General features: G+C 34.0%; 3 protein-coding genes and 1 non-coding gene across 8 annotated transcripts; 2 read left to right on the forward strand and 2 right to left on the reverse strand.

The window, feature by feature from the left end:
• Nucleotides 1–810: 810 nt before the first annotated feature.
• Nucleotides 811–16,895, forward strand: LOC25482272 (rust resistance kinase Lr10). 2 transcript variants are annotated; one of them, XM_039833598.1, is made up of 3 exons: nt 811–1,000; nt 14,852–15,440; nt 15,529–16,895. In XM_039833598.1, the coding sequence occupies exons 1-3, from the start codon at nt 971–973 to the stop codon at nt 16,641–16,643; spliced, it is 1,734 nt and encodes a 577-aa protein (XP_039689532.1). In that variant the 5' UTR covers nt 811–970; the 3' UTR covers nt 16,644–16,895. The 2 variants fall into 2 exon arrangements, with proteins under 2 accessions (XP_039689532.1, XP_013466276.1); XM_013610822.3 differs by lacking the exon at nt 811–1,000 and having other exon boundaries at nt 14,777–15,440.
• Nucleotides 5,779–5,885, forward strand: LOC112418757 (small nucleolar RNA R71). The gene has a single exon (XR_003008847.1). It is a non-coding gene; the product is annotated as a small nucleolar RNA R71 (small nucleolar RNA).
• On the reverse strand, nt 9,215–13,916 carry LOC25482271 (G-type lectin S-receptor-like serine/threonine-protein kinase SD1-1). The gene is made up of 4 exons (XM_013610821.3): nt 12,896–13,916; nt 12,303–12,335; nt 10,655–10,678; nt 9,215–10,523 (listed from the first exon to the last, which is right to left on the reverse strand). The coding sequence occupies exons 1-4, from the start codon at nt 13,851–13,853 to the stop codon at nt 9,265–9,267; spliced, it is 2,274 nt and encodes a 757-aa protein (XP_013466275.1). The 5' UTR covers nt 13,854–13,916; the 3' UTR covers nt 9,215–9,264.
• Nucleotides 16,896–17,591: 696 nt separating the features above from the next.
• Nucleotides 17,592–26,285, reverse strand: LOC25482275 (rust resistance kinase Lr10). 4 transcript variants are annotated; one of them, XM_024784786.2, is made up of 4 exons: nt 25,339–26,285; nt 24,300–24,332; nt 19,109–19,180; nt 17,592–18,987 (listed from the first exon to the last, which is right to left on the reverse strand). In XM_024784786.2, exons 1-4 carry the CDS (start codon nt 26,192–26,194, stop codon nt 17,744–17,746), a joined length of 2,205 nt encoding a protein of 734 aa, XP_024640554.1. In that variant the 5' UTR covers nt 26,195–26,285; the 3' UTR covers nt 17,592–17,743. The 4 variants fall into 4 exon arrangements, with proteins under 4 accessions (XP_024640554.1, XP_024640620.1, XP_013466277.2 ...); XM_024784852.2 differs by having other exon boundaries at nt 19,157–19,180; nt 25,339–26,284; XM_013610823.3 differs by lacking the exons at nt 24,300–24,332; nt 25,339–26,285 and adding an exon at nt 23,906–24,030 and having other exon boundaries at nt 19,157–19,180.
• Between the last annotated feature and the right edge of the window lie 1,336 nt (nt 26,286–27,621).

Below are 27,621 nucleotides of genomic sequence, written 5' to 3' on the forward strand. Positions count from 1 at the left end.
TCTACTTCCAATTATATAGAAGAATCTTTTGCCAAAATGACGGAAATTAGGAAAGCTGATATTTGTATTAAAGTTGTTTGTAATCACTATTGTTTTTACATTTTTATTCTTTAAGAGCTTAAAGAAAGTTAGTTGCAAAAGGATCTTAGAAAAAGGGATAAAAAAGATCTTATAATTAAGGACAGAGGTATAATATTATATTTGTTATATTCTTGTTATATTTGGTATATTGTTCTGATAATTAAACGATATTAAAATTAAATATGCAAGTGATAAAAAGATAATAAAATTCCTTTAAAAATAGATAATAAAATTAAATTGATCCTCCTTTAAAAAAAATTATATGGGCCGGTTCAAAAAAAAAATTAAATGGAAGAAAAAAACAAATTGAAATATTATATTAAAAAATAAAAGATAAATGTGCCTGAGTGAGTTGAAGAAAAGTGCTTCTGAAATAAATTACAAAGAAATAGTTTTTTGAAGTAGCATTCAACAACTTTTGGTTAAAGCTCATTCCATTCAATTTTATGCATTCTAAAAAAAGTATTTTTTTTCGAAGGTACTTTATTGATATTGTGTTTGACCTAGCTTCTCCTTAAAAATGTAGAGAATCTGAGAAAAAGCCGGGCTAAACGGTACCTAAGTAAGTGTCGCTAACACTCCTTCAAAAATATTAAGTACTGACAAAATTGTCGTTGTTTAGTTGTTGGAAAATTTGAAAAGTCCTGCATTTTTTTTCAACTTTTTATATATACATATACAATAAAGGGAAAGAGTGGTTCAATATAATATCTTTAGTCTCCTTATTTTTTTTCCTTGGATGACGTTGCAATGTACATATGATTCTTGGACTTTGAACGTTTTAATCTATATTTTCTTGCAGCATTATTTTCAACTTTAAATGCATATGCTTTTCCTTTTAGAGAGCTGGCAATGCCATATATGAAATTATACAAGTTTGAATATAATTATGATTCCCTTCAACATGTCACTCACAATGATCTTCACAAGGACCACTCATCCAAGAAACTTCAAATCCCCCACACTTGTATATGAAATTATACAAGTTTGAATATAATTATGATTCCTTTCTTGCAACAATATTATATTAAAACAGATAATTATTGACTCATCAAACTCCCCCACACTTGAATCTTTACTTGTCCTCAAGGAAAAGACATAGACATAGCAGCAATAAAAAGATTAATATATGACAATTCAAATAAAAACTTATGTCTCCTCTAAGGCTTCATTTCAATGTACACTAATCACAACTCCAAGTATTCCTTGTGAACCTATTCAACCCAACAACAAGTCTCAAGTGAGCGTGTGTGTAGTCCAACCATTTTCTTTCTCCTGTATAAGACAGATATTATGAGGAACATGTTCTAACCTTAACACTAAAGTAACCGAGAAAAGTCCTTTCTTCATTTCATATAAGAGAGATGAGAATTAGTTAAATTTAGTTTGACAATTTAAATACTTGGGGGCTTGCAGATTGCTTAGGGGATATCATTTCTCAAAGGAAGTCAGCGAGGGGGTATCCTTTCCTCCAAGATTCCATGATCACCCTAAGTAGTGCTACAAATTAATCATCTTCACGAAGGAAGTCAGCGAGGGGGCCGATATCCTTTCCTCCATGTGTTGATGATGTATCAATTATTTCTTTTTAGAGGGATTTATGGAAATTTCGTTCAATTTATTAGAGAAGCATCACCACACGGAGGAAGTCAGCGATGGGGTATTCTTTCCTCTATGTGTTGGTGATATTGCTTCCGCCCCATTTTGGTTTAACACATTATAGCACATTAAAACCCAATATTCCCCCACAAACTTATACTACTTTTATTCTGAAGACTTTTAAGGGTCTAAGTTACCATTAAAGTTAGAACGTGTTCCTTAAAATACCTATTCATACACTTGCTCAAGGATTGCAACTAAGTGCTTTTCTCATTGGAGAATTTTCACAATAAAACATGATGTGGGTATAACAAGAACACTTAAAACACAAGAAATCACTTTCATGTACAAGAAACGACCATTTTAGAAGAGACAACAAAAAATTTATGTCATAATTTTCAATAAAAACAAGCTGCTTAATCATGTCTTTCGCAATAAAACAAAACAAAAGAATAAAGTTCGAGGGAGTTTGGAAACTACGACTAAAGACACTTTATTAGGCTCCCCCCACACTTAGGAGAAGCATTGTTCTCAATGATTCAAAACAATAAAAGAGAAGAAGAGGAAGAAGAAGAAGAAAGAGGAGGAGAAAGAGGAGATAAGGGGAAGAGAGGAAGAGGAAAGCTCACATTTGATTCATTGAGGTCCATAAGGAGGATCTTGGAGGTGGAAGTGTTGCATCATGTTATGAAGCATTTGATTATTTTCTATTGATATGCGGTTGCCTCTTAGGACATCATTTCGTAGTCCGGATAACTCAACACCTTGCCTTTGTTGTTCGGTGCTTATTCTCTCAACCTCTTCATGTACTTGCGAACCATCACCAACATACAACAAATTTTCTTCAACCTCGGTGTTAGTCCGAGATGGGTTAGGAAGTATAATTAAAACAGGCACATTGAGTTTAAATGTATATGCCATGTGGGGACGAGGTTTAATGAAGTTCATAGAGATGAGGGTCTCTATGTTAAGCTTATTGTTTCCCTCAATCTTGTTTTATCCCTTGGTCTTCATCCACTCCCAATTGCCTATAGCTATGTATGTGATGATACCACCTATCACTATCTCTCCCTTACCATCAGAACTATTACCTACATGGGAAAGGTAATCAAGCAAGTAAAAGCAAGTGTTAACGGGGTGGTTGTTAAGCATAGCCCACAACATAAAGAGTTCATCTGTCCTAGTGTTCCCCAATTCAGTCCTTCCCCAAATGTTGCAAGCCATAAACCTTTGAAGGTACCTAAGCACAAAGTTGTGAATGTTACTAGCTTTGTTGGAACATGTGTTAAATTGCCTAAGACTGGTGATACGTTCCCAAAAGGCGGCGGGTTGATAGTCAACCAGATTTAGACTTTGATCCCAATAGTCATGGATGAACCCCGCATTTGCTAAGTTCATCTCATCACAAAAGTGTTGAAGAGACATCTCGTAATCAATGTTCATAAGCCGGAAAGATACTCTATGATTGGGGTTATCAAAATTCATCCTATCCTTTGTAAAAACAATAGAACTTAAAAACTCATAGGTAAAATTTTCATACCCTCTCATAGGTCTTAACATAGCAACCCACCCTAATCTTCCTAGCAAGTCAAACACATTGTCTCTAAGGCCTATCACATTCAAGCTATAAGAATCAAGGTATCTACAAGCATGTAAAGATTTAGAGATGAGAACTTTATACCTATCCCTTTACTTGCTGTCTTTGAATTATATTACATGATTCTTTGCTGGCACTTGCTTCTTTGGAGAGGTCCTCACGACGAGCTTGCAACTTCTTTACCACCTCTTTTGGAAGCCATAACCTTCACCCTGATTGGATTTGGTGTGGTTTTGGTGAAGGTTGGGTTTTTGGAATGTTTTTGGCGGAAAAGGTTGGTTTAGTTGTGGGGTTAAGGTTTAAGTAAGTGTTATGAGTTGGGTTGTGGAAATTAGTGATGAATTTGTGGGTTTTGGGTTAGGTTAAGGAAGGCTACAAATTTGGATGATTTTCGGTTTGGGTGGATGAAAGTTGTTTTTGATTGGGGGGGTTATGATTGGGATGATGTTTGTAATTGATTGGGTGAAGAAATTTTATGAATTTGTGAAGTTTTGAAGGAGATATGAAGGTTTGGAGTTTTGTGGTTATGGAGGTTTTAGAAAGAAGTTTGAAGGTAGAGAGATGTTGGTGTTGGAGAATGAGGGAAGAAGAAGAAAAAAAATGTGTATATGCCTACCTAGGGTTGGGCACGGCTGTGCCAGCTGTTGGCACGGGCCGTGCCAAGCTTCTGGAATTTTGGAGGTTTTGGTTTGGCAAGGTCTGGCATGGCCGTGCCAGTGGGAGCACGGGCCGTGCCAAGGTTCTGGAGTTCGGGGCTTCAAAATTTTTCATTTTCTTGAATCATGCTTGGACAATTACCTACAAAATAACTTAAAACAACAAAAAACAAACAAAACAAAAGCAGTTAAATACGTGGTTTGCCTCCCACGAAGCGCTCCTTTATAGTCATTAGCTTGATGTTAAGAAAGTGTCCTTAGAAAGGATCAAAGATATCATATTGTGTAGATGACGCTAAAAAGTGTTCTTTCACATCATGATCTTTAATCATGCAACAAGAATAAAGAGCGGGACCTTTCATAACATTCTCCAACTCAAATCCTACCATTTTATCACTCACTTGAAAACACAATCCTACCATTCTTAACATCAACTATAGCACCCGTAGTAGCGAGAAAATGTCGTCCTAAAATTATAGGGCACTCATTGTCTTCTTCTATGTCAAGTACCATAAAATCAGTCGGGATGTATATCCCTTCTATCATAACGGGAATGTCCTGGACATATCCGACAGGTTGGATAGTAGAACGGTCAGCTAACTTCAATGTTGTTTCGGTAGGTTTCAACTCTCTTATTCCCATCCTTTTAAAGAGGGATAAGGGCAACAAACTAACACTAGCACCTAAGTCGCACAAGGCTTTGTCTAAGGTCTCACTCCCTATCATACAAGGGATGACAAAACTACCTGGATCTCTAAGCTTTGAAGGTGGCTTCTTGATGATTGCACTACTTTCCCTTGTCAAAGGTATTGTCTCTTTGTGCTCTATAGCCTTTTTCTTTGAAAAAATTTCTCTTAAAAACTTGGCATATAGAGGCATACGAGACAAAGCTTCAGCAAAGAGAATCTTTATGCAAATCTTCTTAAGTATGTTCACAAATTTATTGAATTGAGCCTCCAAGTTAATCTTAACAAGCCTTAATGGGGAAGGGGCTTTGTTCTTACCAAGTGGTTTCTCACTTTCTATCACATCTTTCTCACCTGAAAACTTAACACTCTCTCCCTTGGTACTTTTAACTTTAGCAATGGTCTCTTCTAATTTACTACCCCCAAAAGAAATAACATTGACATGAGCCTTTGGATTGGCTTCGGTTTGACCAGGAAAGACTTCCGATGTTTGAGAAGAGGTGGCCACTTGTTGGGCCACTTGGGAGATTTGGGTCTCAAGCATTTTAGTGTGTGCGGCGTTCAGAAATCCCGTTTGGTTTTTTAGTTCTTGAATTGTTTATTTTGATTCATCATGCAATTTTCCAACAAAATTTCCAAACTTGATTTCTGAGCTACCCTCTAGTTGTTTGTATAGCCAGGTGGTGCTACTTGTCCATAGGAACCTTGAGGATTTTTATAAAAGTTTTGGCTAGGCTTTGTTCCTTGGTTGTATTAAGCATAATTCATTTGCTCAATACTATTAGCAGCACTACGTAACTGACAATCAACACCTATATAACCAAATATACCACAAATTTCACAAGGAGGAAATGTAGGAGTAGGTGTGACAACACTAACATTAAGTTTTTCAAATTTTTGGGTTAATGCATCAACCTTGGCAGCAAGGTGGTCATAGTCAGAGACTTCGTACATACCTGCCTCCTTTTTAGAGGGTGTAGAGGCGGTGATGGCTCTTTCGTTGGTCCATTGGTAGTGATTCTGAGCCATGTCTTCAATCAAAGCGTAAGCCTCCGTATAGTTCTTGTTCATCAAGACTCCACCTACAGCTGAATCAACATACATCTTAGTGGTATATGTTAGGCCATTATAAAAAGTGTGGACTATGAGCCACTTCTCTAAACCATGGTGGGGACAAAGTCTAAGCATTTCCTTGAAACACTCCCACACATCATATAGAGACTCTCCATCTTTCTAATTGAACCGCGTGATTTGCTCTCTTAGTTATCGGTTTTAGATGGGGGAAAGAATCGGGCAAGGAATGCTCGCCTCATTTGATCCCATGAAGTGATGGAACCAAGCGCTAGCTCTATCCCTTAAGAAAAAGGGAAAGAGATTAAGTCTTACGGCTTCTTGGTTCTCTTTTATAGTGCCACTGAATCTTAAGAAGGAAGAAATATGGAGATTTGGATCCTCAGTAGGTGATCCAGAAAACTGATTTTGCTGCACCAAATTGAGTAGTGCAGGCTTGATCTCAAAGTTGTTACCCTCAACCGTCGGGTACACAATAATAGCTTGTGCCTCTGTTCTTTTCTTATGCAAATATCTTTCGATCTCAAGAATAAATTCTCCAAGACTTTTACTTCTTCGCATAAGAAATTGAGAACCCAAGAAGTTAACGGTAAAACAAAAGAAAGAAAGTAGAGGAAAAGGGAAAAGAAAAGATTCTAATCACAAAGAAAAGGTTAATTAAATTAGTTAACTCCCCGGCAGCGGCGCCAAAAACTTGATGGTATAAAACCGCAAGTGTACGGTTCTATCAAAGTAGTAAAATAAGAGTATCGTTCCGATAGGAAGTTGTTAAATTCAATTAACTTTTGTTGATGATTAGAAGAGAATAAAGTTGCAAAGTTGGGGTTTTCAAAAGGGTTCAAAGATAATAATATAAAAAGAGCCTTGTGATTATTGGTTCACCTTAATGACAAGTCCTTCTCAAACCAAACTATTAAACCTAAAACCTTATGTTAGACCTAACTTCTAAAGACAGTTTCTCTTTTGGTCCTTTAGCAACCAAATTTCGCTGACTTGATTACTATTAAATTTTGGTTCCTTTAATAACCAAGCCTATTTTGCTGACTTGATTACTATTAGTTCCCTTGAAGATCGAAACTATATGTCTCAAAGATCGCAAAGACTATTTCGCTGCCTTTGCAACCCTTGTCTAAATTCACTTGTTCGAATATCAAAACTCCACTTTCATTTTATGAATTGATATTTGAGATGATGGATTAACAATTATCAAACCCTCCACTTTCGTTTCCACAGTTTGATAATGGTTAATTCATGTTAAAACAGTGAATTTAGATTAGAGATTAGAGTTACATAAGACTAGGGTCAATAGCTTGGTTTGATTATGATTATGTCATTAAGACTTATCCAACAATCCCAAGACAAGAGAAGTCTACACACTCATGTTCATCGTAGACATGGAGAAGAAGGAGAAAAGCATAAAAGTAAATAACAAGAAAGTAAAGGAAAAGAAAATAACTTTTATTAGAAAGATAATTGTCACTTATTGAATTCCAAGAAAAGATGAATATTTGTGATGGCTAGCTACTCTATTTATAGAATCTAAGCAATTACATTACTACAAGCAACAGGCTTTTTGGTAAAACTAAAATAGAGTAGCTTAAAATCTAAGCAAAAGCAGCAAAAGGTGTTCTGGGAGGTGGCACGACCGTGCCAATCTTAGCACGTGCCGTGCCAAGCTTCTGACTTGGGGGAGACATAATTTTGTCTCCGAATCTTCGTATTGTTGCTCCGAATCAGCTCTAAACCCCTTTCTTTTGCTCCAAGACTCAATCCATCAAATATTCGTTCCTAAAATATAATAATATGCAATTGAAGTAAAATAGTTCAAAAATGAAATAATATTAAAATAAAATAAACTTAAATCTAATTAAAACAAAACTAAATATTATACTAAAATGAATAATTATTGACTTATCGGTACTTGTGGATTACCCTAAAAGCCAAGGGTGATTGGGCACAAGTAGATCTTCAAGGAAGCGGGAGATGTTCTGTATTGAAGAGGTTATGGTATAGTCTTGTAGAACTACGTGAAATTCCTATTGTAGTTTGGATACAAGGATTTTTGAGAAGGTGGAAGACATTTCGATGACTGAAGAGGTTAAGGTGTGTACTTGTGGAGCTACCTAAATTTCCTAGTGTAGTTGGAAGCAAGAATCTTCAAAAGGCGGAAGGCATTCCAATGGTTGAAGACGTAAGGTGTAAACTTGTGGAGCTACTTGGTGTAGTGGGAAGCAAGGGAAAGAGCAGCAAGGTGGTTGATGTTAAATTGACTTCATCACTAATTAAGAGTCAAGGTGGAAATTGTTGTGAAAGTGACTCAAAATTGGAGTTTGGAGTGCCAAATTGATGTTTTGCGTAACAATATTACTCGAATATAGTCCAGTCTCTGACTTTATAGAAAGACTTGTTGCAAAAGGATTCCATCAAACACACTTTGACTTTATAGAAACTGTTTACTCCTGTGGTCAAACTGATCACAATTCACACCATTCTCTTTCTTTAGCCCTAACTCATAGTTAACAAGGCATCTAAACAGACCTTAGTTGGATCTATGTGGAAGGATTAATATTCGCATACCACGAAGCTTTGTTCTCGACATACATCAAATATTGACGGGATGTAGATTCAAACACTCGATAAGTAAACAATTTTAGTCTATAAAAACATTCTTTGTTGAATGACCATTTTTTAGACTAAAATTGTTTACTTAGTCCATTTAAAACGACTTGATAACTATGATTTGTAGCGTTGTAAAAAAACTATGATTGGTAGTATAAATAAATTTCTTGATTGCATAAAATTTTATTTTATTACTATATGGAGAATTGCCTATAAACACTAAGAGCGAAGAAATTGATCTCAGTGATTGATTTAGAAAATGATTTAAAATAGTACTTAAACATTAGTTGAAAACATCAAACGACTAATTTTCATCTCCAATGTCTGATTTTGGCGTCAATTTGAAAATAATAATACGTTCTTTAAATCAAGCTATGTAGAAAAATATTTTGTAATAATTTACCTCATTGTAGTTGATCCAAATGGTGTACCTATAATTGGTACTGCAGAAAACTTTTTTTTAGAAGCTAAACTATTATACTTCTTCATTGTGCTTTAGTACCTTAAAAGCAATCTTCCGGACTTTTGTTATATGTGTCCCGAGATTGCTATGTGTCCAAAGAGATATCATCACGAAATTATCACGAATTAGTTACCGAACACTCTCTTACATAATTCTGTCACTAAAGGAAACATTGTTAGCTTCATGGGTTGCATTGCTAGCATAAAGGAAACATTCTTACAGACGGATACTTTGGTGTAGTCGCAATTACATAAAACAAACATTCCTATTTGGACCTAGTACAAATGGTGTACATATGATTGCTACTGCAACTACCTTTCTGCTTATTGTTTAGTATCACTTGGAAAAAAATGGTTTGTGTTCACTATTGGAAGTGACAACAAATTAAGAAATAACACATATATGCAATTTTTTATGTTTAATGTAAAATTTAGATGATTAATGAAAATAAAAAACCAAATCACAAGTATTTATTATCATTGTAGTTTAGTACTATAGTAAAGGATCTTCAACGGTTTCCTCAAGAAAACTAATTGAACCGGTGACATCATCATCCGAAAAAGATTCATTTGAGCTAACTCCATTGTCTTGAATAATTTCAGTTGGATATGGAGAAGGTTTTGGAGGAATTTCAATATCTTCAATATCTCCTTCAAGCATTTCTATTACTCTGTCCATTGAAGGACGATCAATAGGGTTCAATTGTATACACCACAGAGCAATTATGAACATCTTCTTCACATTTTTCTTTTCCTCATCGGTAGCTTCTCCAGATATATCTATCTCTCTTTCTTCAATCAATTCATTGTAAATCCAATAGGGAAAGAAAATTTGGCTTGAATCATCTGCATTTGAGTTCAAATTTCTTCTCCTGTTTGCTATTTCCATTAAGAGCATTCCAAAGCTATACACATCGGCCTTATAGGAAACTTTACCAATATTTTTGTAGAATAATTCCGGAGCCATGTAACCAATTGTTCCTCTTGCAGCCGTCAAAGTTACAATGCTATTGTCAACAGGATAAAGTTTTGCAAGACCAAAGTCTGAAACCTTGGCGATGAAGTCTTTGTCAAGAAGAATGTTATGAGGCTTGATATCAAAATGTAAAATTTGCATGTCACAACCTTGATGCAAATAAGCAATTCCACGTGCAACTCCAAGAGATATCTCATACATTTGCTTATAAGTTAAGGAAATATGATCTTCCCTAGAGGAAATATATCTATCAAGAGAGCCATTGGGCATGAAATCATAAACAAGAGCACGTTTTGATCCCTCAATGCAAAATCCAACAAGTCGCACCACATTGGTGTGATGTATTTTTCCTATGGTTGCAACTTCATTAATGAAATCTTGTCCATGTCTATCTCCCTTAAGTTTACCCAACACTTTTATGGCTACCAAAGGCCCACTACGAAGCTTCCCCTTATAAACCTTACCATATCCTCCTTCACCCAACTTTTCCTTAAAGCCTCTCGTCATCTGCTTTATCTCTTTGTATGAATACCTAATTGGCATGAGTGAATTCCCTTGAAGAAAATCTTCGATGATTTCATACATTGATGTATGCCTTGATCGATACGTATGCATGAGTTTTCCAAAGAGAGCTATGAGACCCAACATAAATCTAACCATAATGTATGATGGCAAAATATACCTTCCAATTGTTATTCCTATGTCAATACCAAATTTAGATTCAGACACATACTGAGCTCTATCGTGTATTCTCACACCTATTGGATGTGGTAGTCCTGAAATATATTATGTATAATATATGAATGCAATAATATTAACATTATTAAACAATATAATGATATAATATTCAAATAACAATGTGGAAATGACTTAACCAAAAAAAAACATTGTGAATGTTAAAAATTACCTCTGGCAATTCCGTACAAAATACCTGCGAGAAATTTTAATGAAGTCAATTAACAAATGAAAGAGATGTCAGAAATTGACACAGAAAGAGTAAGTATAATGAGACAAAACTACCATATAATGAGACAAAACTGCCAAATCATAAAAAACCTATAATCACAAACATAAGAATGGTTTCACTACCCACTCTTATAAGTAACATGAATATGTCGACGACCTAAAAAAACCCTTTTCAAGAGTTGAATCTTACCTGGTTTACCAATTGCACAATAAACGTTGTCTTATCAGACAAAATAACATTGTTTCACGACTTTCAAATGATCACACCATTGAAAGGGGTTTTCTCCCACATAATATTTTCTTCCTCATCAATTACTCCCTCACCGCTTCCTCCATCTCCGTCATAGCCGCACCCACACCACCAAACCTATCAAAACGTGCAACGCTGGCCCATATCCGTTGTTGACCAAAGTACACTTTGTTCAGTGCTTTATTCAATTTGTCATAATTTTGCACATTAGTGAAGCACACAAAACCAAACACTTGTTCACTAGCATTTCTATCTCGGGACACATATACGTCTGCCAAAATACCACAAACCTCCAAACTCTTCCTCAGCTCAACATATTATAAATGCTTTGGTACATTAGTGAAATAGAATGTTACCATCAAAGCTTCCTATTGACGTGAACTTGATCGAGTCTTCGACACTCCTTGTTATCGAGAGGCATGCCCAAGATTAAGGCACCTATCGATTGATCGACAACATACCTCAATTGACATCACACACCTATATCCGTAAAACCTTCGAACATGTGTTTAACCATGTTCAAGTAACCCAACAAACCTATTCCCATAGCCACAAAACCCTAGATTGTGAAACCTTCCAAACCCCAAACTTCCATGCAGTGAAAATCCCCTTGACCTTTCACGTCCTTGATCTCCCGATCGAATCATTTTCCAACGTCTCATACTCATCACAAACCATTCTCTCCTATTCCCATATTATGTGTGGCTCTGACTAGAACCATAGCCCTCCCTAGGTCTCTCTCTCTCATTTGCGATGTCACATTTATGGCGATTATTATTATTAACTATCAAGAATGATACCTTATTAAATTTAAGTCATATGTTACTAGAAATCTAGAAAATCAATTAATTGTATTAACTAGTTTTTTCTATTGACAACAACAAAATTAACCCATTTAATTCAATTAAATAGTCACAATACATGAAGGAATATAATAAAAAAAATTGGCGGTGACCTTAAGACAATGCCACTCTAGGAAAGAGTGATCCACATTGTTCTGCTTGCGTATGAACAAAACTTATGCGATAGTTTGGTAAAGAAGACATCATAGTTTTATTTGGTTATAACAATGATATGAGGGTAAAGTGATTCGACTCAAGCGATTGTTGAATTTCACCTAAAAGTGATTCGTTTAAGAGAACCCCGAATTTAAATTATGGTTGAAACAATTATATATATAAGACTTTACTTACATTCCGACCAAACTCAAAATTCCCAAACTCTCTAATCCGGGTCACTAGAGGGTAAACATAAAAAAAATAGTGACACAAGGGAGTAGTGTACACTACAAGAAAAGTGTGTATACTTAAAAGAAGTTAGAGGACAAATTTCTCCTTACCTTCAACAAACATTCGCAGCTTGGATGGAGTTCCTAAAATTAAAATAAAGAAGAAGTTAGCGACTTAACTCTTAAAGATGTACACTAACTTGTACATGATACAAGACTTGTCTCAATTTTGCACTATAAAATTAACATACATATGTATCCAACAATCAGTTATAGTTTCATTTTATCTCTTCTACTTTATTTTTTCTTTTCATCATCAATTAATTATCACATCACTCTATTTAACTTTTTCTTTTCAAAATATATATACTCATATGATTTGTCCATCAAACATTTATATATATACACAACGAAATGAACAGGTGCTTTTGCTGTTTTTTATTTCTAAAAAATGTAAAATTTAATTTTACATTTTAAATACTTGTTTTTTTTTTTTTTTGTGGAAATACAAAATTATTATCATAAATGTGAGAGAGTAATGATATTTGTACAACCAGTTGATGACAAAATTTGTGTCAACATTCTCTTTCTTTCTTATTATTGATAAAAAACAATAGATAGAGAAATACAAATAGAGAAAGTAAAAATATAATGTGAGTATGATAAAGTTGTTACAAAATGGTTATACAAATATCATTTCTTACCAGTGACACAACCGACATGAAAACCCAGCGTTGTTCTACATAGCATAGACGGATTGTCGCATTCAAGACTCCAAGTGGTTTCTCTCAAATAGCAATCTGGGATTCCACAATGATCTTCACAAGGACCACTCATCCAAGAAACTTCAAATCCACCCACCAACATGCTATGAATTTCACTGTAATCAAACATTTGATTCGGAATCCGTTCATTTCTATAATCCGCGTCACTGTACGAAAACTTTCCATCGGGAGTATTCCACTCCTCAGAGCTGTAATTATAACGGAAAAAAGATATTGGCGTAACAACCCCCACGTGACAGTCATCATTTTTATAGTTTCTAACCTTCAAATCCCCGGCAATGGCATAAACATGGCCACGTTGAGAATTCGACTTGTTCACGCAAGAAGCTGCATCTGCATACACCGGATCATCCCTCACAGGACTGCTACAATTCATGTAAATTACGTGCTGGAACATTTGTAATGATGCCAAAGTAAGAGCTGGTGAATATTTATATCTAGTAGTATCAACTATTCTACTCTGGTAAGTTTGATATGGATCAACAGAATCGTAGATATAAGAGCTGCTGAAATTATAATTGTACAAGTAATAGTGAGGAATGGTGGAGCAATCACCCTCTTCAATTCCGGGATCAACTAACCGAATTGTGTAGTTATTGTAGTTGATTGATTTCACATAGTATTTACCCGACAACAAAGTTAAGGTTGTGATGTTGTTTTCGCAGGATAACTCGTACCTCGGATCACCACATGATGTTGGGTCATCCTTAAGTCGAAAAGGATGTGATATGTTTCCAATTTTGCCACATGAAGAAGGTGGACAATATGTTTGGTTACTAGTATTTGTAATTGCATCACATGTTTGATGATGATGATGCAGTAGTAGCACTACTACCATAATTTGGATTAAGAATAAGAATGATTTTTCTCTGCACATGATTGATGGTGAAGAGTGAAGGCTGGTTTTCACTTTAGAGCTACGGTATTATAATCTGAAAGGGTACATGTGTACATGTGTATCTAAGTCAAAAATTGTCTTTCTCAAATGTTAAAAGTCTTTTAGCCATCGTTGTTGACTATTATGCTTTGGTCAATCCAAAAAACTTTTCAACTTTTTATATCTATAGTCAATACTACTCCTTCCATCCTCAAATAAATGACTTGATTGTTGCACGTATGTTACTACACATATTTGATCTTTAATAAATTTTTATTAGGTCAATTTTGAACCAAAATCATCCCTCTTAAGGTCAATTTTAACTCAAAATCACCCATTCGATTTGTTTTCCTTCATTTTTAGTTTAATAAGTGATTTTCACATTCGTCATCTTTGCACGAATTTGCTTATTTTAATTTCTCGTCCTTGGGTGGTGTATTTTTTATTTTCCGCCTTAATACGATATTTATTTGGTTCAAATTGAAATATTAGTTTGAGCATTGACATATTCAATCAATGACTTTGACGTCGTCAACGTCGGATATCCGGACACTTGAATATAGTCATATTTATAGACATACGTACTCTGCCATTTTATGCTATTGACATGAATAATGTTAGTTTGTTCGCAAACTCATCCTTTTTTTATTTTCGGGATTTTAAATTTGCATTGTATTGTTTTACTCTAGCAATTTGAATGAAAATCTGTGGAAAAAATGTTAGCGAAATAAATATAGTAGAAAGATAGTTGAGTGTTCGTCTTTTTTTTTTTTCCTGCTAGTATAGAACAAAAATGGTTCTATTTTGAATTTTCTTCGGTCTCCTTGTTTTTTTTCCTTTAGATGACGTTGTGATGTACATTATTTTCTTCAACCAAGAGCATTATTTTCAACTTTAAATGCATATACTTTTCTTTTCAGTGAGCTGGCTATGCCATATATTAAATTATACAAGTTTGAATAATAATTGTGATTCCCTTCAACATGTCACTCACAATATTAGCATTGCTACTGCTGATATCAATGAACCTTGTCAATGGTCAGAACAATGATAACTCGTCCGATGAATGCCCCTTTCGTTTATCTTGTTCGCATAACAAGAATCAAATCATTGAGTTTCCAGCAGATCCAGTTCCAGTAAAGCTCCTCGTTACAGACATAGATTGTCAATCTCAACAATTATACCTATCTCACCCACAAAATTGTCTTTCTAGTATCTTTGTAACACACAATTTTTCACTATTTTATCCTTTTAGCCTTGCTTCATTATTTAATCGTCCTAGCAGCGTCAACAACGTTACTTTCTTTAATTGCTCTTCAGTTGGACAACATCTCAGAAGCTGGGAACAAACAAAACCCGGTGCCCAAGACATGTTATCTTGTCCAATTTATGTTGCTGATTTATCTGAAAGTGTCATCGAATTGGACTTATTACGTTGCACCAGAATGTTTGATAAAGTTTTGCCAATAGATTTAAGTTTTAGAAATAACTATCTCAAATTGAATTGGTCAGAACAAACTTTTCATAGTCAATGTTTACAACCACAGATTAAATCAAAGCACACATCCATTATTGCTGCAACAACAGGTGAATAGAATAGATTATATGTAACTTCAATTCTATTTCTTTCCATTATTATTTCGAATTTTTCTTTAATTGAATTTTGAATCTGCAGGGGCAATTGTTGGTTCAACTATTCTGGTTGTTTTGTTTGGTGTTTTCTTTCGAGTATACCTCTATTATAGGATGAAAGGAGAAGATCAAACTAGACTTGAAAACTTTTTGAAGGATTATGAAGCGTCAAAGCCAACTAGATTTTCTTATGCCGATATCAAGAGAATTACTGATCAATTCAAGGAAAAGCTGGGCGAAGGAGCTCATGGAGCTGTCTACAAAGGTAAATTATCGAGTCAAATTCTTGTTGCTGTGAAGATGCTTAATAATACAGAAGGAGATGGGAGAGAGTTCATAAATGAAGTAGGAACTATGGGAAAAATCCATCATGTTAATGTTGTCCGGTTACTTGGCTTTTGCGCTGATGGATTTTATCGTGCTTTGGTTTATGACTTTTTCCCTAATGGTTCGTTGCAAAATTTCATTTCTTCACCTGACAACAAGGATGTTTTCCTTGGTTGGGACTTATTGCAACAGATTGCTCTAGGCATTGCCAATGGAATTGAGTATCTTCACCAGGGCTGTGATCAAAGAATTCTTCATTTTGATATCAATCCGCACAATATCTTGTTAGATGACAATTTTACTCCAAAAATATCAGACTTTGGTTTAGCCAAGTTGTGCTCCAAAAATCAAACTATTGTATCGATGACTGCGGCTAGGGGAACATTAGGATACATGGCACCTGAAGTATTTTCTCGAAACTTTGGGAATGTCTCTTATAAATCTGATATATACAGCTATGGAATGTTGCTGCTGGAGATGGTCGGAGGAAGAAAGAATACTAAGACAGTCACAGATGAAGAAAATTTTCAAGTTTTGTATCCAGATTGGATCCACGGTTTGTTTGAAGGGGGAGATATACATATCCCTATTGATGAAGATGGAGATTATAGAATTGCAAAGAAACTAGCAATTGTCGGACTTTGGTGCATTCAGTGGCATTCAGTGCATCGACCAGCCATGAAAATGGTGGTGCAGATGCTACATGGAGAGTTAGACAAGTTAAAAGTTCCCACCAATCCTTTCAATGATTCATCTTCAACTAACGGAACCGCATATACAGCTACAGAATATTTCAATTCAGAACTAGATGTGATTCAAGAACTGGAATAGAATAGAATATAAAAGTATTATTGTTACTTGATATGGTTTGTTTAGTTTCATTTCTTTAAGTTTGTTTCTGTTTTGTTTCCTTTTCATCCACATTATATTTTGAGATTCCTCCGTGTTGATCAATAGCAATGGAAAATCTGTAGAGTACATGTAGAAGATAACAACGAGAGTATAGCTAGCAAATAATTGAATTAATATAGTGATAACAGTTATGAGAGTAACAAAATACTACTATTAAACCGTTTATCTGAATCTTTCATTGTCGATGCACTGTTCTTGTACCAAAAACTCATGCACATTAAACTCATGTCCATTGAACCAAACACTTCTGTCTATCATTTCTGTTCCACTACAGTTACTATTTTATTATAGTAGACGTGTTTCCTCTTTTTTCCTATGTGTGTTCGGAAATTTGAATCTAATAAAAGAAAAGAACATGCATCCTGCTATTCTGTTATTGCAATTTAAACGTACTTGCGATTGTTGAGAGTTATCAATTGCTGTTTTATTTGCTTATAAGGAGTCAGTTCCAAATGCGTCAAAATTACAAATAAAGAATACAAAGAGCTTGTTTTCAACTGACACAATAACAACAAAATTGCTGTTGTTTTTTGCTACTAATGATTATTCCAGGTGTTCGTCTAAACCGCTGCAAAATTACTTGTGGGTGGTTGGAACATTTTTAAACCAAAATTATGAATGAAACAGCTAAATAAGGTATACTCAAGTTTTACTCTTTAACAAGGGAAAACTCATGCTTTTAATTAAGCTTGTTTGAATAAATGAGTCAAACTTGAGCAATTCATTTTTTCACAAGCATGCATGAATTGTTTATCTTGGAATTAAGATAGTTATCCACTCTAATAAGCATGAAGAAAAAATAGAACACCATTATATCCATTATAGTACCGTATGCTAAAATACCATATAGATAGGTTCACAGTTGAATGAGATTTTAACATTATTACATATTAATTAGGGACTTCAGATGAAGTTCGATGTAGAAAACAGTAGGGAAAATATATAGACGAATGAAGTTTTACATAAGAACAGTGTAATAGACAATAAGTTGATATAGAGGAATTTGCTTTCGTGAACATTCAAGCAATATTCTCCATTAGAGAACTAGTTTCTCTTTCCACAGAATAATAAGAACCAGTGTAATCATCACTCAACATTGTTTGGTCAAGGTTGGTTCTTTGATCCTCTGCAACCGTTTCATGTGGATAAAGGATTGGCTTTGGAGGCATTTCAAGGCTTTCAACATCTCCTTCGAGCATCTCCACTACCTTGTTCATTGAGGGGCGATCAACTGGTTTCAACTGTATACACCAAAGTGCGACTATGATCATCTTCTTTACTGTTTTCTTTTCCTCCTCTGTGACATCTTCTATTTCTATTTCTCCTTCTTGTCCAAATTGATCATAAATCCATAAAGGAAAATAAAGCTGACTTGAATGCTCCGCTTGGGCATTTAGGTTTTTCCTTTTACCTGCCATCTCCATCAAAAGCATCCCAAAGCTATAAACATCAGCCTTATAGGACACTCCCCCAATATTTTTATAGAACAATTCTGGAGCCATATATCCAATGGTACCTCTTGCCGCTGTCATTGTGACAATGCTATTCTCTACAGGATATAGCTTAGCCAATCCAAAGTCAGAGACTTTTGGGGTGAAATTCTCATCAAGAAGGATGTTGTGAGGCTTAATATCAAAATGCAAAATCTTCATTTCGCATCCATGGTGAAGATAAGCAATCCCACGAGCTATTCCAACCGAAATTTCAAAAATTTGGCCATAGCTTATATTTATGCTACCTTCTTTAGAGAAAATAAATTTATCAAGGGATCCATTAGACATGAATTCATAAACAAGAGCACGGTTTGATCCCTCGACACAAAAACCAATTAATTGCACCACATTCAAATGATGTATCCTTCCAATGGTTGCTACTTCATTAATAAAGTCCTGCCCATTACCTTTTGATTTACCTAACATCTTGATTGCCACACAAGGTCCACTGCGTAGGTTCCCTTTAAACACAGTGCCAAAGCCTCCTTCACCTAATTTGTCTTTGAAACCTCTAGCCATTTTTTTAATTTCATTGTATGAATATCTGATGGGAATCAAGGTGTTTTGTTGTTGTAGATACATTTCAATACATTCGTACATTGACAAATGTCTTTTCCTCCATTTGTATATCGACAAGGCAAAGAATAACGTCATCCCGAAGAGAATTCTAGCAGCACAATATGATGGTAGAACATAGTGTCCTAGGGAATATCCTACTTTGAAACTTGTATAAGTTACTTGGATTGGTCCTTTTACTATTTCATATAATCCTGCAACATTATATCATGAAAATAAAAGATATAGATGGCAGCAAAAATGCATGCAAAAAAAAAAAAAACAGCCAAAATTTACTTGCTTTAACATATACAATATTGCACATGTTAGACATACCCAAATAAATATTTGTTAAAGATTCATTTAATCGTTGAGAGAACTCACCTATCCCAAAAGCGAAGATATTACCTGCAAAGAAAATTTTACTTAATAAGTTATTGAATCAAGTATGGAGTTAGAAGGAGGACAGTCAGAGGCCACGATCCCTCAAACTCTTTTTCAATTTTTTTATACACAATATTTTGGACCTTAAACACTTAAGTTTTTAGGTTTAATTTCACTATCCATTAACTCAAATCCTTAATAGAGAAAAAGAAAGTGGGGTTTTGTGTCCAGAGTAAAACTATAATCTTTAACTAGAATATTAAGAACAAGTTTGCAAGCGACAAACTTATGATTGCAAACGAAAAAATTATGAAAATAGGGTTCTGAAATCCATCAGAAATTGAGAAAACACTATGAAATATTATTGAATAAAAAAAACTGCATCTCTGGCTACAAAGTGTTTAAATACTAAAGGGCGGAAAATCCAAAACAGAAAATAAAACAGAAATTAATAAAATTGGGATGCGATAATAATACTCCGAAAACCTTCCTACATCAGTCTCCTCCACCTCTGAAGAACTCGACCCTGAGTTCTCATTCTGATAAAGAGCTTCATTTGCATGATATTCATAGATGTCTTCCACATTGAATTTTTTTAACCCTCCGACGTTTATCAACAACATTGTCCATTATACATTTATCCCTCATGGGAGGGAAATGTTTGGTAGCTCATCGGCGATCAATTCATTGAAATGTCCTAGGATCTCTAATACTTCTTGTGGAATTGACACATCCTCCTTCACAACACTCATCAACCCTTTGCTCACCACTGGACAAAAGCATTCAATTTCTTTACTAGCATCATTAAGTTCCTTTTCATTTTGTGTCATCACCAAATAACCAGTCTTCTTTTCTCTTAGGCTCTTATCAAAGTGTAAAATAGGAGCCATAGCAATCTTATGTGTGCCACATGTAAACATCATCACGTCCTCGATAACTGATGTCATTATCAAACTGTCAAAGTCTGCCAAGTAAAATATGACAAACATTTGTATCAAGAACATCACATAGTACTTTTTCTCTATAATGTTTTCTGAGAGATAGGAACTATGCAGGATAGTGTTACTTGAATAAGTTCTTGTGCTACCCTTCATCTTTGAATGCTAGTAACATTCACAAAATTTACCCTCTCATCAGATTCCTCCTCGGAAAACTCAACCCATGCATATTCTTGTTCCTCGATAGTAGGTTTCTCTCTTTCTTCCTCTCCTTCTCTTCCTTCCGCAAAAACAGCCACTCTCCTTGATGTAAAATCATTTGATTTGTGACCTTTTGCATTACAATGATAATTCTGCCTCTGGGTTGCTGCCTTAGTGTGTTGCACATTGTTAGAGCTTCTAGCCCCAATATTATTAGGATTGGAATCTCTATTTGTTGCACTCTTTTGCTTGTCGGCTATTAATTCAAGGTTGTTCTAGGGAGAATATCTTCTTAATTATGAGAAATCTTGGGGGGATTTCTTTAATAATTTTGCCTTCAAAGCTAGGTTGGACGCTTCAGTCACGCTGCAAACAATATGTAAACCCATCTTCTTTTGCAAGGATCCCTTTAAGCCGCTGATAAATCGAGCTACCTTCTAATTTTCTGACTCTCCAAATTCATTACATTTAGAGAAACGCAGGAACTCAGTTGTATATTCTATCACTGATCGCTTTCCTTAAACACAATAAATATACATCTAATATAAAATTTGTTTGGAATCTTCAGCTAAAAACCGCTCCAGCATCAATTGTTTAATCTTTCGACAAGTACGGATGGGTGTTTTTCTTTTCCTCTGCCTTAGAACAACAAGTTTATCCCACCAGACATCAACAATACTCTTCACTCTGATGGCTACCATCTTAACCTGCTTGCTTTCAAGGAAGTCCATGACGTCGAAAAATCTGTCAACGTCTATCTGCCAATCCAAAAACTCTTCCTCTCCCATTGTTCCGTAAATCGTGGTAATCATGGTGATTTCCATGTTAATCTCCTTCTTCAATCACACTTTCTTCCTCTTCAAAACTCAAATCCTCAATAATTCGATTGTTTCCACCACACGGAACCCTAATAGGTCCTCCTCCTTGTTCTGATTGTGCATGTTGTTGTTGTTGGAGTTGTTATCCACCCGAGTTGATAATGTCACCACCTGTGTAGTCAAAGCATTGATGGTCGTGGTAAAAGCTGTGGTTATGCCCTGAAAGCTCAGCTTTCATCACCGGTTGATCTCCCATGGCTGATCACATTACGAAAAGGACAGGAGAAACCTACTATGGTGCCACTTGACGCAGTCCGAAGCGAAGGCTCGCAAGCGTTAAACCTAGATAGAGAAAAGAACAAGTTTGCAAATGACAAACCTATGAAAATAGGGTTCCAGAATCCACCAAAAATTGTGAAAACTCTCTGAAATATTATTGAATGAATGAAAACTGTCTCTCTAGCTAAAATCGAAGTATTTAAATACCAAGGAAACTCTAATGGCCGAAAATCCAAAACATAACATAAAATGAAAATTATTAAAATTGGGCTGAAATAATAATACTAAAGAAACCCTCCTACATTAAATCATTTTAAAACCGAAAGCAACGTGGGCCCCAAACTGTAGTAGGTTGTGGTGCACAATCGAGCCAAAGAGGGTAGTGATCAGATGAAGTGGTGGTGAGATATTCAAGTTTTGCATTCTGAAAGTTATCAAACCATTTGTCATTAGCCATTGCTCTATCTTTTTATTCCTCCACAACACTATCAATTCCTAAAATCTTGAACCAATTGAAAGCATAACCATCCATATGAGCATCAACAAGCCCAACATCTAAAACAACTTGTCCAAAACCTTGAATAAAAGAGGGTTGTTGATCTGACTTCCTTCATTATCATTTTCTTTAGGTATATCATTAAAATCTCCAATGATACACCAATGAAGATGAGAAAGCTTTAGTCTTCCTCCTTCCGGCATACCTACCCCTTAAAGAATCATTATCTCCATATCAATATGATTTTGTGAGAAATTAGTGACAGTACAATTTAAACACTTTTTCCATAATCAAGCCAAACTTTCTCCCCTACCAATTCTATCCACCGAGAGAAACAATAATCAAAAGACAAAATATACTTCAACTCTTCAATTTTTAGTTTTTGTCATTGTTTGAGACATGATTATTCCATACAGTTTATATGATCGGACTAGGTATTTAAGATTAGGAACTGTGCTCGGGCTACCTGATCTCCGACATTTCCAACTAATGACACTCGTGATTTGGACTATAACATGTGCCTAGTGTTGAATTGACGTGTACAAGGCTGGGACTGATCTCAGTATTGACAATAACCTCCTTCAACTCTTTCTAAGAGTTTTAACACTGTTGCATGTCCAAGATTTGATTTGAAGTAAGAAATTTGGTTAAATTAGAAGAGACTTGTGTCATCTCATCTAAACGTTATTGGATAATTAATCATTCAAACCTTATTTCAACCAATTTCACCTTTAAATCTGAATTCATTGACTATATATTTTCAAAACTACCTCACACGAGTGAGTCTAACTATTAATTTGTTCAGACTCCTGCTGTCCCACTCATCTTTAATGGTCACTCTTATTTTATACTAATATGACTTTAATGGTCACTCTTATTTTATTCTAATAGGATTCCAAAAGCTTAACAAATTATTATAAAATTTAATCATGAGAATACCCACAATGCTCCCCTACTTTTTTTTATTTACAAAATGCTCCCCTAGGTGGCTACTGCTACTGCTTATATGAATTTCATCATAACTAATAATTATTCTAATATGACTTTAAGTAGTACTTGCTACTGCTTATATGAATTTTATTTCATTTTGGCTTTTGTAAGAAATTTCATTTTTAGTTAATGAGTATTTTATGTCGAAATTGATTCAAATATATGATGTATGACTCTTTTTAGTCTTATCCCATATAATTCTAGTTATACTCAAATTTATTTAAAATTTTACAATAATACTAAAATTTCCCTCTTCATGTAAATTTCTAAAAATCCTTCTTTCATTATCATTCTGAACCCTCACCCCTTTTCTCGCACAAACCACCATAGATATGCAATCAATACCTACTAAAATCGCCAATTGAATCAACATCTCTTCCATTGATACGTACTCGATTCATACAAGTAAGTGAATTTCATAAATTTCTCCGAATTTCTATTTATCTTTTGCTATATGATTTATTCGATGTTGTTAATTTTACCATGGATGTTTATAGTTGTTATTAATTTCACATTTGCCTGTCGATGTCGATTTGTTTGATTTAAGTGGAAGGTTTACACAATTTAAGTTTACATAGGTCTCACGCACGTGAATTTAGTTTAAGTACATATTCTAAAAAGGAATGACAGTTTACATAAACTACGTTAACTGAATTTACGTATACATAATTAATGTGTTTGAACACGTGAACATGAATACGTGTACATGTAAACTTACTTTATGTAAACTCAGTTTACACAAACCAAGTAATCTAAAAATCCACCACATTTAACAATTTCACAATTTTATATTATGTTTCAGTAAATGATGTGTAGGATACGTGAAATGAATTCATGCTAACCACCAACCAGAAAACACCAATCCCAATTGCAAACAACAACAAATAAATTATAGCATTCTTATTCAAATAGAACATAGAATCAACACAGTCCAACAAAGAAAATGATAAATCACTAAAAATAAATCAATAAGGAGACCGGATACACCAATAGGCATGCCGAAAGTGAGGAAGAATTGAAAACTTACAGAACCTAATGGAAAAGATATGCAAGCGATTGACGCAATTGGATGCTCTTGAAGATGAAGGCTCGATTGGCAGAAAGGAGATAAAGGCGCGATTGAGTTCTTTTTGGGTTTGAGGGGATACGAGAACTTAGAATACGTAAACTGTGTTTTGTGGGTTTTGAATTGGATCGAAAATTGTATTTTAATTAAGGGTATATAGTAATTTTGTGATGTAACTTGGATTATATGGGGCTTGGATTGTATCTTTATTTTCATATATGATAATGCAATTTTGCTAATATTAATTATTAATTTGATTTAATTAACTTCTCGTGCATAGCACGAGTCAAAGTACAAGTATATACCAAAAAAAAAAAAACACTCATAATTAAATTAAGGTGATATAAATTCGTACCTTTAAGGTAAAAAGCCAGCCGAGAACGTATCTCTAGATCCAAAAAAAAGGAAGAAAAATCAATTTATTTAATTTGTTATGATCACAGAAATTAAATAAAAATTGTTCTCAATTTCGTAGTCATTCAGCAGATACCGCTTAAATTTTTTTTTAAAAGGATTTGTCTAACGTTTACAATATTGCATATGTTAGAATAATTAAAACGGGAAATTTTTTAGTGAAAAACAACAATAATTTATGAAAAAGATACATATATTTTTTTTGGTACACAAATTTCAATGCAAACTTACTTTTTAAAATTTGTTATCATGTGTAAATTTGCATACGTTAGAAAAATCCTTCTTAATAAAAAATGTTTCTATCCCCAAAATAAATATGTACATTAAAATGTATTTTATATAACTATAAAAGATTGACTTTAGCATAAACAGAAGTACATATTAATAACTTTCAACTATGATTTTCCCTTAAAAAAAAAAAAAAACTTTCAACTATGATTTAAAGTATGAGAAATGATTAGTAATTAATTTTAGGATTTAAATCTAAATTGGTTAATATATTTATAAGAAAAAATTAAGTTGTTAGATTCATTGAGTAATTAATGTATTTGACATAGAATATAGATCAAACACGTTATTTATGCAATGAATCAAAAAAGTCAAATATTTCTTATAAATAGGACCTGAGGGAGAAATAATCTGCTTCTTCATGTCTGGATTAAAATATAGATCACATAAAAAGGTATTCTTTCATGGTCACACGACCAAAGAAAAAGTATTTGGTCACACACATATAAAAATATTCTCCTCAAAATATTTAATCAATTTTTTTTATCAAGTTCCTCCTTATTATTAAAAAAATACTTATTTATGTATGTATGACCGAACACTTTTTTTTTGGTCCTGTGACCATATTAGAATTTCTCTCGCATAAAACTAGGATAAGTAAAAGACAATGTTTTTTTTTTCATGTGTAAAAGACAATGATTAATGAGTAAAAAAATTGTAATCGGGATCAAAATGAGTTGTAATTATTTTACCTTTACCACAAAAATCGCTCCAATATCCCGTAGAAGGACGGCAGCCGGGAATGCATTCAAGTATCCCGTTGGTATTAGGGCTGATGGAGCAGGTTGCTAAATCTCCGCAACGATTATGACAAGAAAGATGCATCCATGAAATCTCAAATCCATAGACTAATGCCTTGTGAATGATATCATAGGAAAGTAACTTATTTCTTTCCAAACCCAACAAAGATGTTGGAGTAACCAATTTCACATGACAACCAACTTGAAAATCTTGAGCAATTAAATCACCAGCCATAGCATATATATAATTACTTTTGGAGTAACCAAATTGGAAACAGGAAGAAGTATTCACATATTTAGGATTGTTAGTTACTTGATGGGTACAATTCAAGTAAACTATATGCTTAAAAAGAAGTTCAGGTGAAGCTTCAATTAAAAATCGTTCTCTACTGAAAATGGCATGGTATGGGCCATTACAATTACCGTAATCAAATGTATCACAGAAATTAGATCGAGACAACGAATAGAGAGGAAGTGAAGAGCAATTAGATTGTTGAATTCCAGGATCAACCAATCGGATTGTGAAATTGTTGTAGTTGATCGACCGGACATGATATTTTGCAGAATATAAATATAAAGTTGTGACATTATTTTCACAAGCTAGTTCATACCTGCTGTCTCCACAACGTTTTGGGTCATCTTTTAATCGAAATGGATAACATATGTTTAAAATTTTGCCACAAGAGGAAGGGGGACAAGTATGTTTTTTCTCAATAGAACTGCTGGTTTCTATACTCCTACAGCTACTTTTATGGAGTAGAAGAGTGAACGGGAGCAAGAGTACCAATATCACTCTCATCCACCACATAGTAAAGAAACGTTTTTCACTGAACTCTGCAACGAATGTCAAAAACTTGGCTTCTTGTGTGATAAGCAAGAAGAATGAATTATAGTTACTTATGTGTATATGTAACTTATCTATGTATATGAATTATATTATATGGAATATTTACTTTTTATGACATCTCAATGTTTTTCTTGAAAAAGTTTATAAAATACTCGAACAATAAGGTCAAATTCGAGATATATAAAATTCTTTGAGATGCTACAGAAAATTAATCTTGTGAATACAAAGGACACGCAGAAAATACTTAGAAAAGTCATCTATTATAACAATTGGATAAAATTTATAAGTCATTTACAACAAGTTAAAAACGGAAGATGTAATACGAAAAATATCGATCAAGCATTGAGTTTTTTCAATACACCTCTTCGCGTCAAATACTATTGGATTTGATACGTGAATATGCATTGTGGATGATTGATAGATTATCATATTAAGTTTTTATATTGACTTAAATCATCCTTACAAAATGAGTTTGTAAGATGAGAGATCATACTGTTTATAAATTCATTTTAGACATGTTTATAATCGTTGTAGGACTCTATATTATCCTCCCATATTTTTCTCTCCTCGACAATAAAAAAAACACATAAATTCCAGCGGTTTTGTTGCGGCGGGTGTAAAAAACCGTCACTATAAACAGTCTATTACGGTTGTTTTTCTGAACGACACTATATACTGTGTATTACGGCGGTTTTAGCCGCCACCATATACAATGTCTTATTCAAACACTATTTGGTTTCCAACAAAGTTTGCAGAGACCTATTTGGTCTATAAATGACTTTTTCTTTCAATTATACTCATCATTTAAAGTAGTACTTCCTCAGTTCCTTTTTAATTGTCATATTTTGACTTTTTACATAAATCAAGACAACAAATACTTTTACTACTTTTTATACAACAATTTATCTTTTTCCTATAATAACATCAATCATTTAATACTTCATTTCATATATTTCTCTCCCTACAATAAATATATAAGGGTAATATAGGTAAAATCACATTTAATGATACATTGAACTTTGAAAACAACAGTTAATTAGAAACAAAATTTTGATGTAAAAAAGACAATTATAAAGGAACAGAGGGAGTATTAAACATGTTTTTACCTCTCACCGTATAAGCGAATTCTAGCTTTAACCCTTGTAAAATTATATTTAGATTTCACTATTTTTTTTTTTTAAGAAGATTTCACCCTTGTAATTTAAAATTCTTCTACTTTTAATCTCTCATCGCATCTAATTATGTTATAGGATGTTGTGACACACTAGGTTGACTTTTTTTAATCTATTTTCCAATCACCTTTATTCCACATGGATTTTTTGTATTATTTAAAACTACTTTAATAAACCTTAAAAAACATATTAAAGTAAACCTTCAGCAAGGCACAC

Source organism: Medicago truncatula, chromosome 1 (genome assembly GCF_003473485.1).
Source record: "Medicago truncatula cultivar Jemalong A17 chromosome 1, MtrunA17r5.0-ANR, whole genome shotgun sequence".
NCBI classification, from domain to species: domain Eukaryota; kingdom Viridiplantae; phylum Streptophyta; class Magnoliopsida; order Fabales; family Fabaceae; genus Medicago; species Medicago truncatula.

Coding starts and splice junctions, on each gene's coding strand:
- LOC25482272 (XM_039833598.1), top strand. CDS start 971: ATGATTCCCTTCAACATGTCACTCACAATG. Junction 1,001..14,851: donor TCAACATGTCACTCACAATG/ATCTTCACAAGG, acceptor TCACTCACAATA/TTAGCATTGCTACTGCTGAT. Junction 15,441..15,528: donor CATTATTGCTGCAACAACAG/GTGAATAGAATA, acceptor TTGAATCTGCAG/GGGCAATTGTTGGTTCAACT.
- LOC25482271 (XM_013610821.3), bottom strand. CDS start 13,853: ATGTGCAGAGAAAAATCATTCTTATTCTTAATCCAAATTATGGTAGTA. Junction 12,336..12,895: donor TCATGTCGGTTGTGTCACTG/GTAAGAAATGAT, acceptor TTTTAATTTTAG/GAACTCCATCCAAGCTGCGA. Junction 10,679..12,302: donor GCTGCGAATGTTTGTTGAAG/GTAAGGAGAAAT, acceptor AATTTCTCGCAG/GTATTTTGTACGGAATTGCC.
- LOC25482275 (XM_024784786.2), bottom strand. CDS start 26,194: ATGTGGTGGATGAGAGTGATATTGGTACTCTTGCTCCCGTTCACTCTT. Junction 24,333..25,338: donor GAGCGATTTTTGTGGTAAAG/GTAAAATAATTA, acceptor TTTTGGATCTAG/AGATACGTTCTCGGCTGGCT. Junction 18,988..19,108: donor TTTAACAAATATTTATTTGG/GTATGTCTAACA, acceptor ATAATGTTGCAG/GATTATATGAAATAGTAAAA.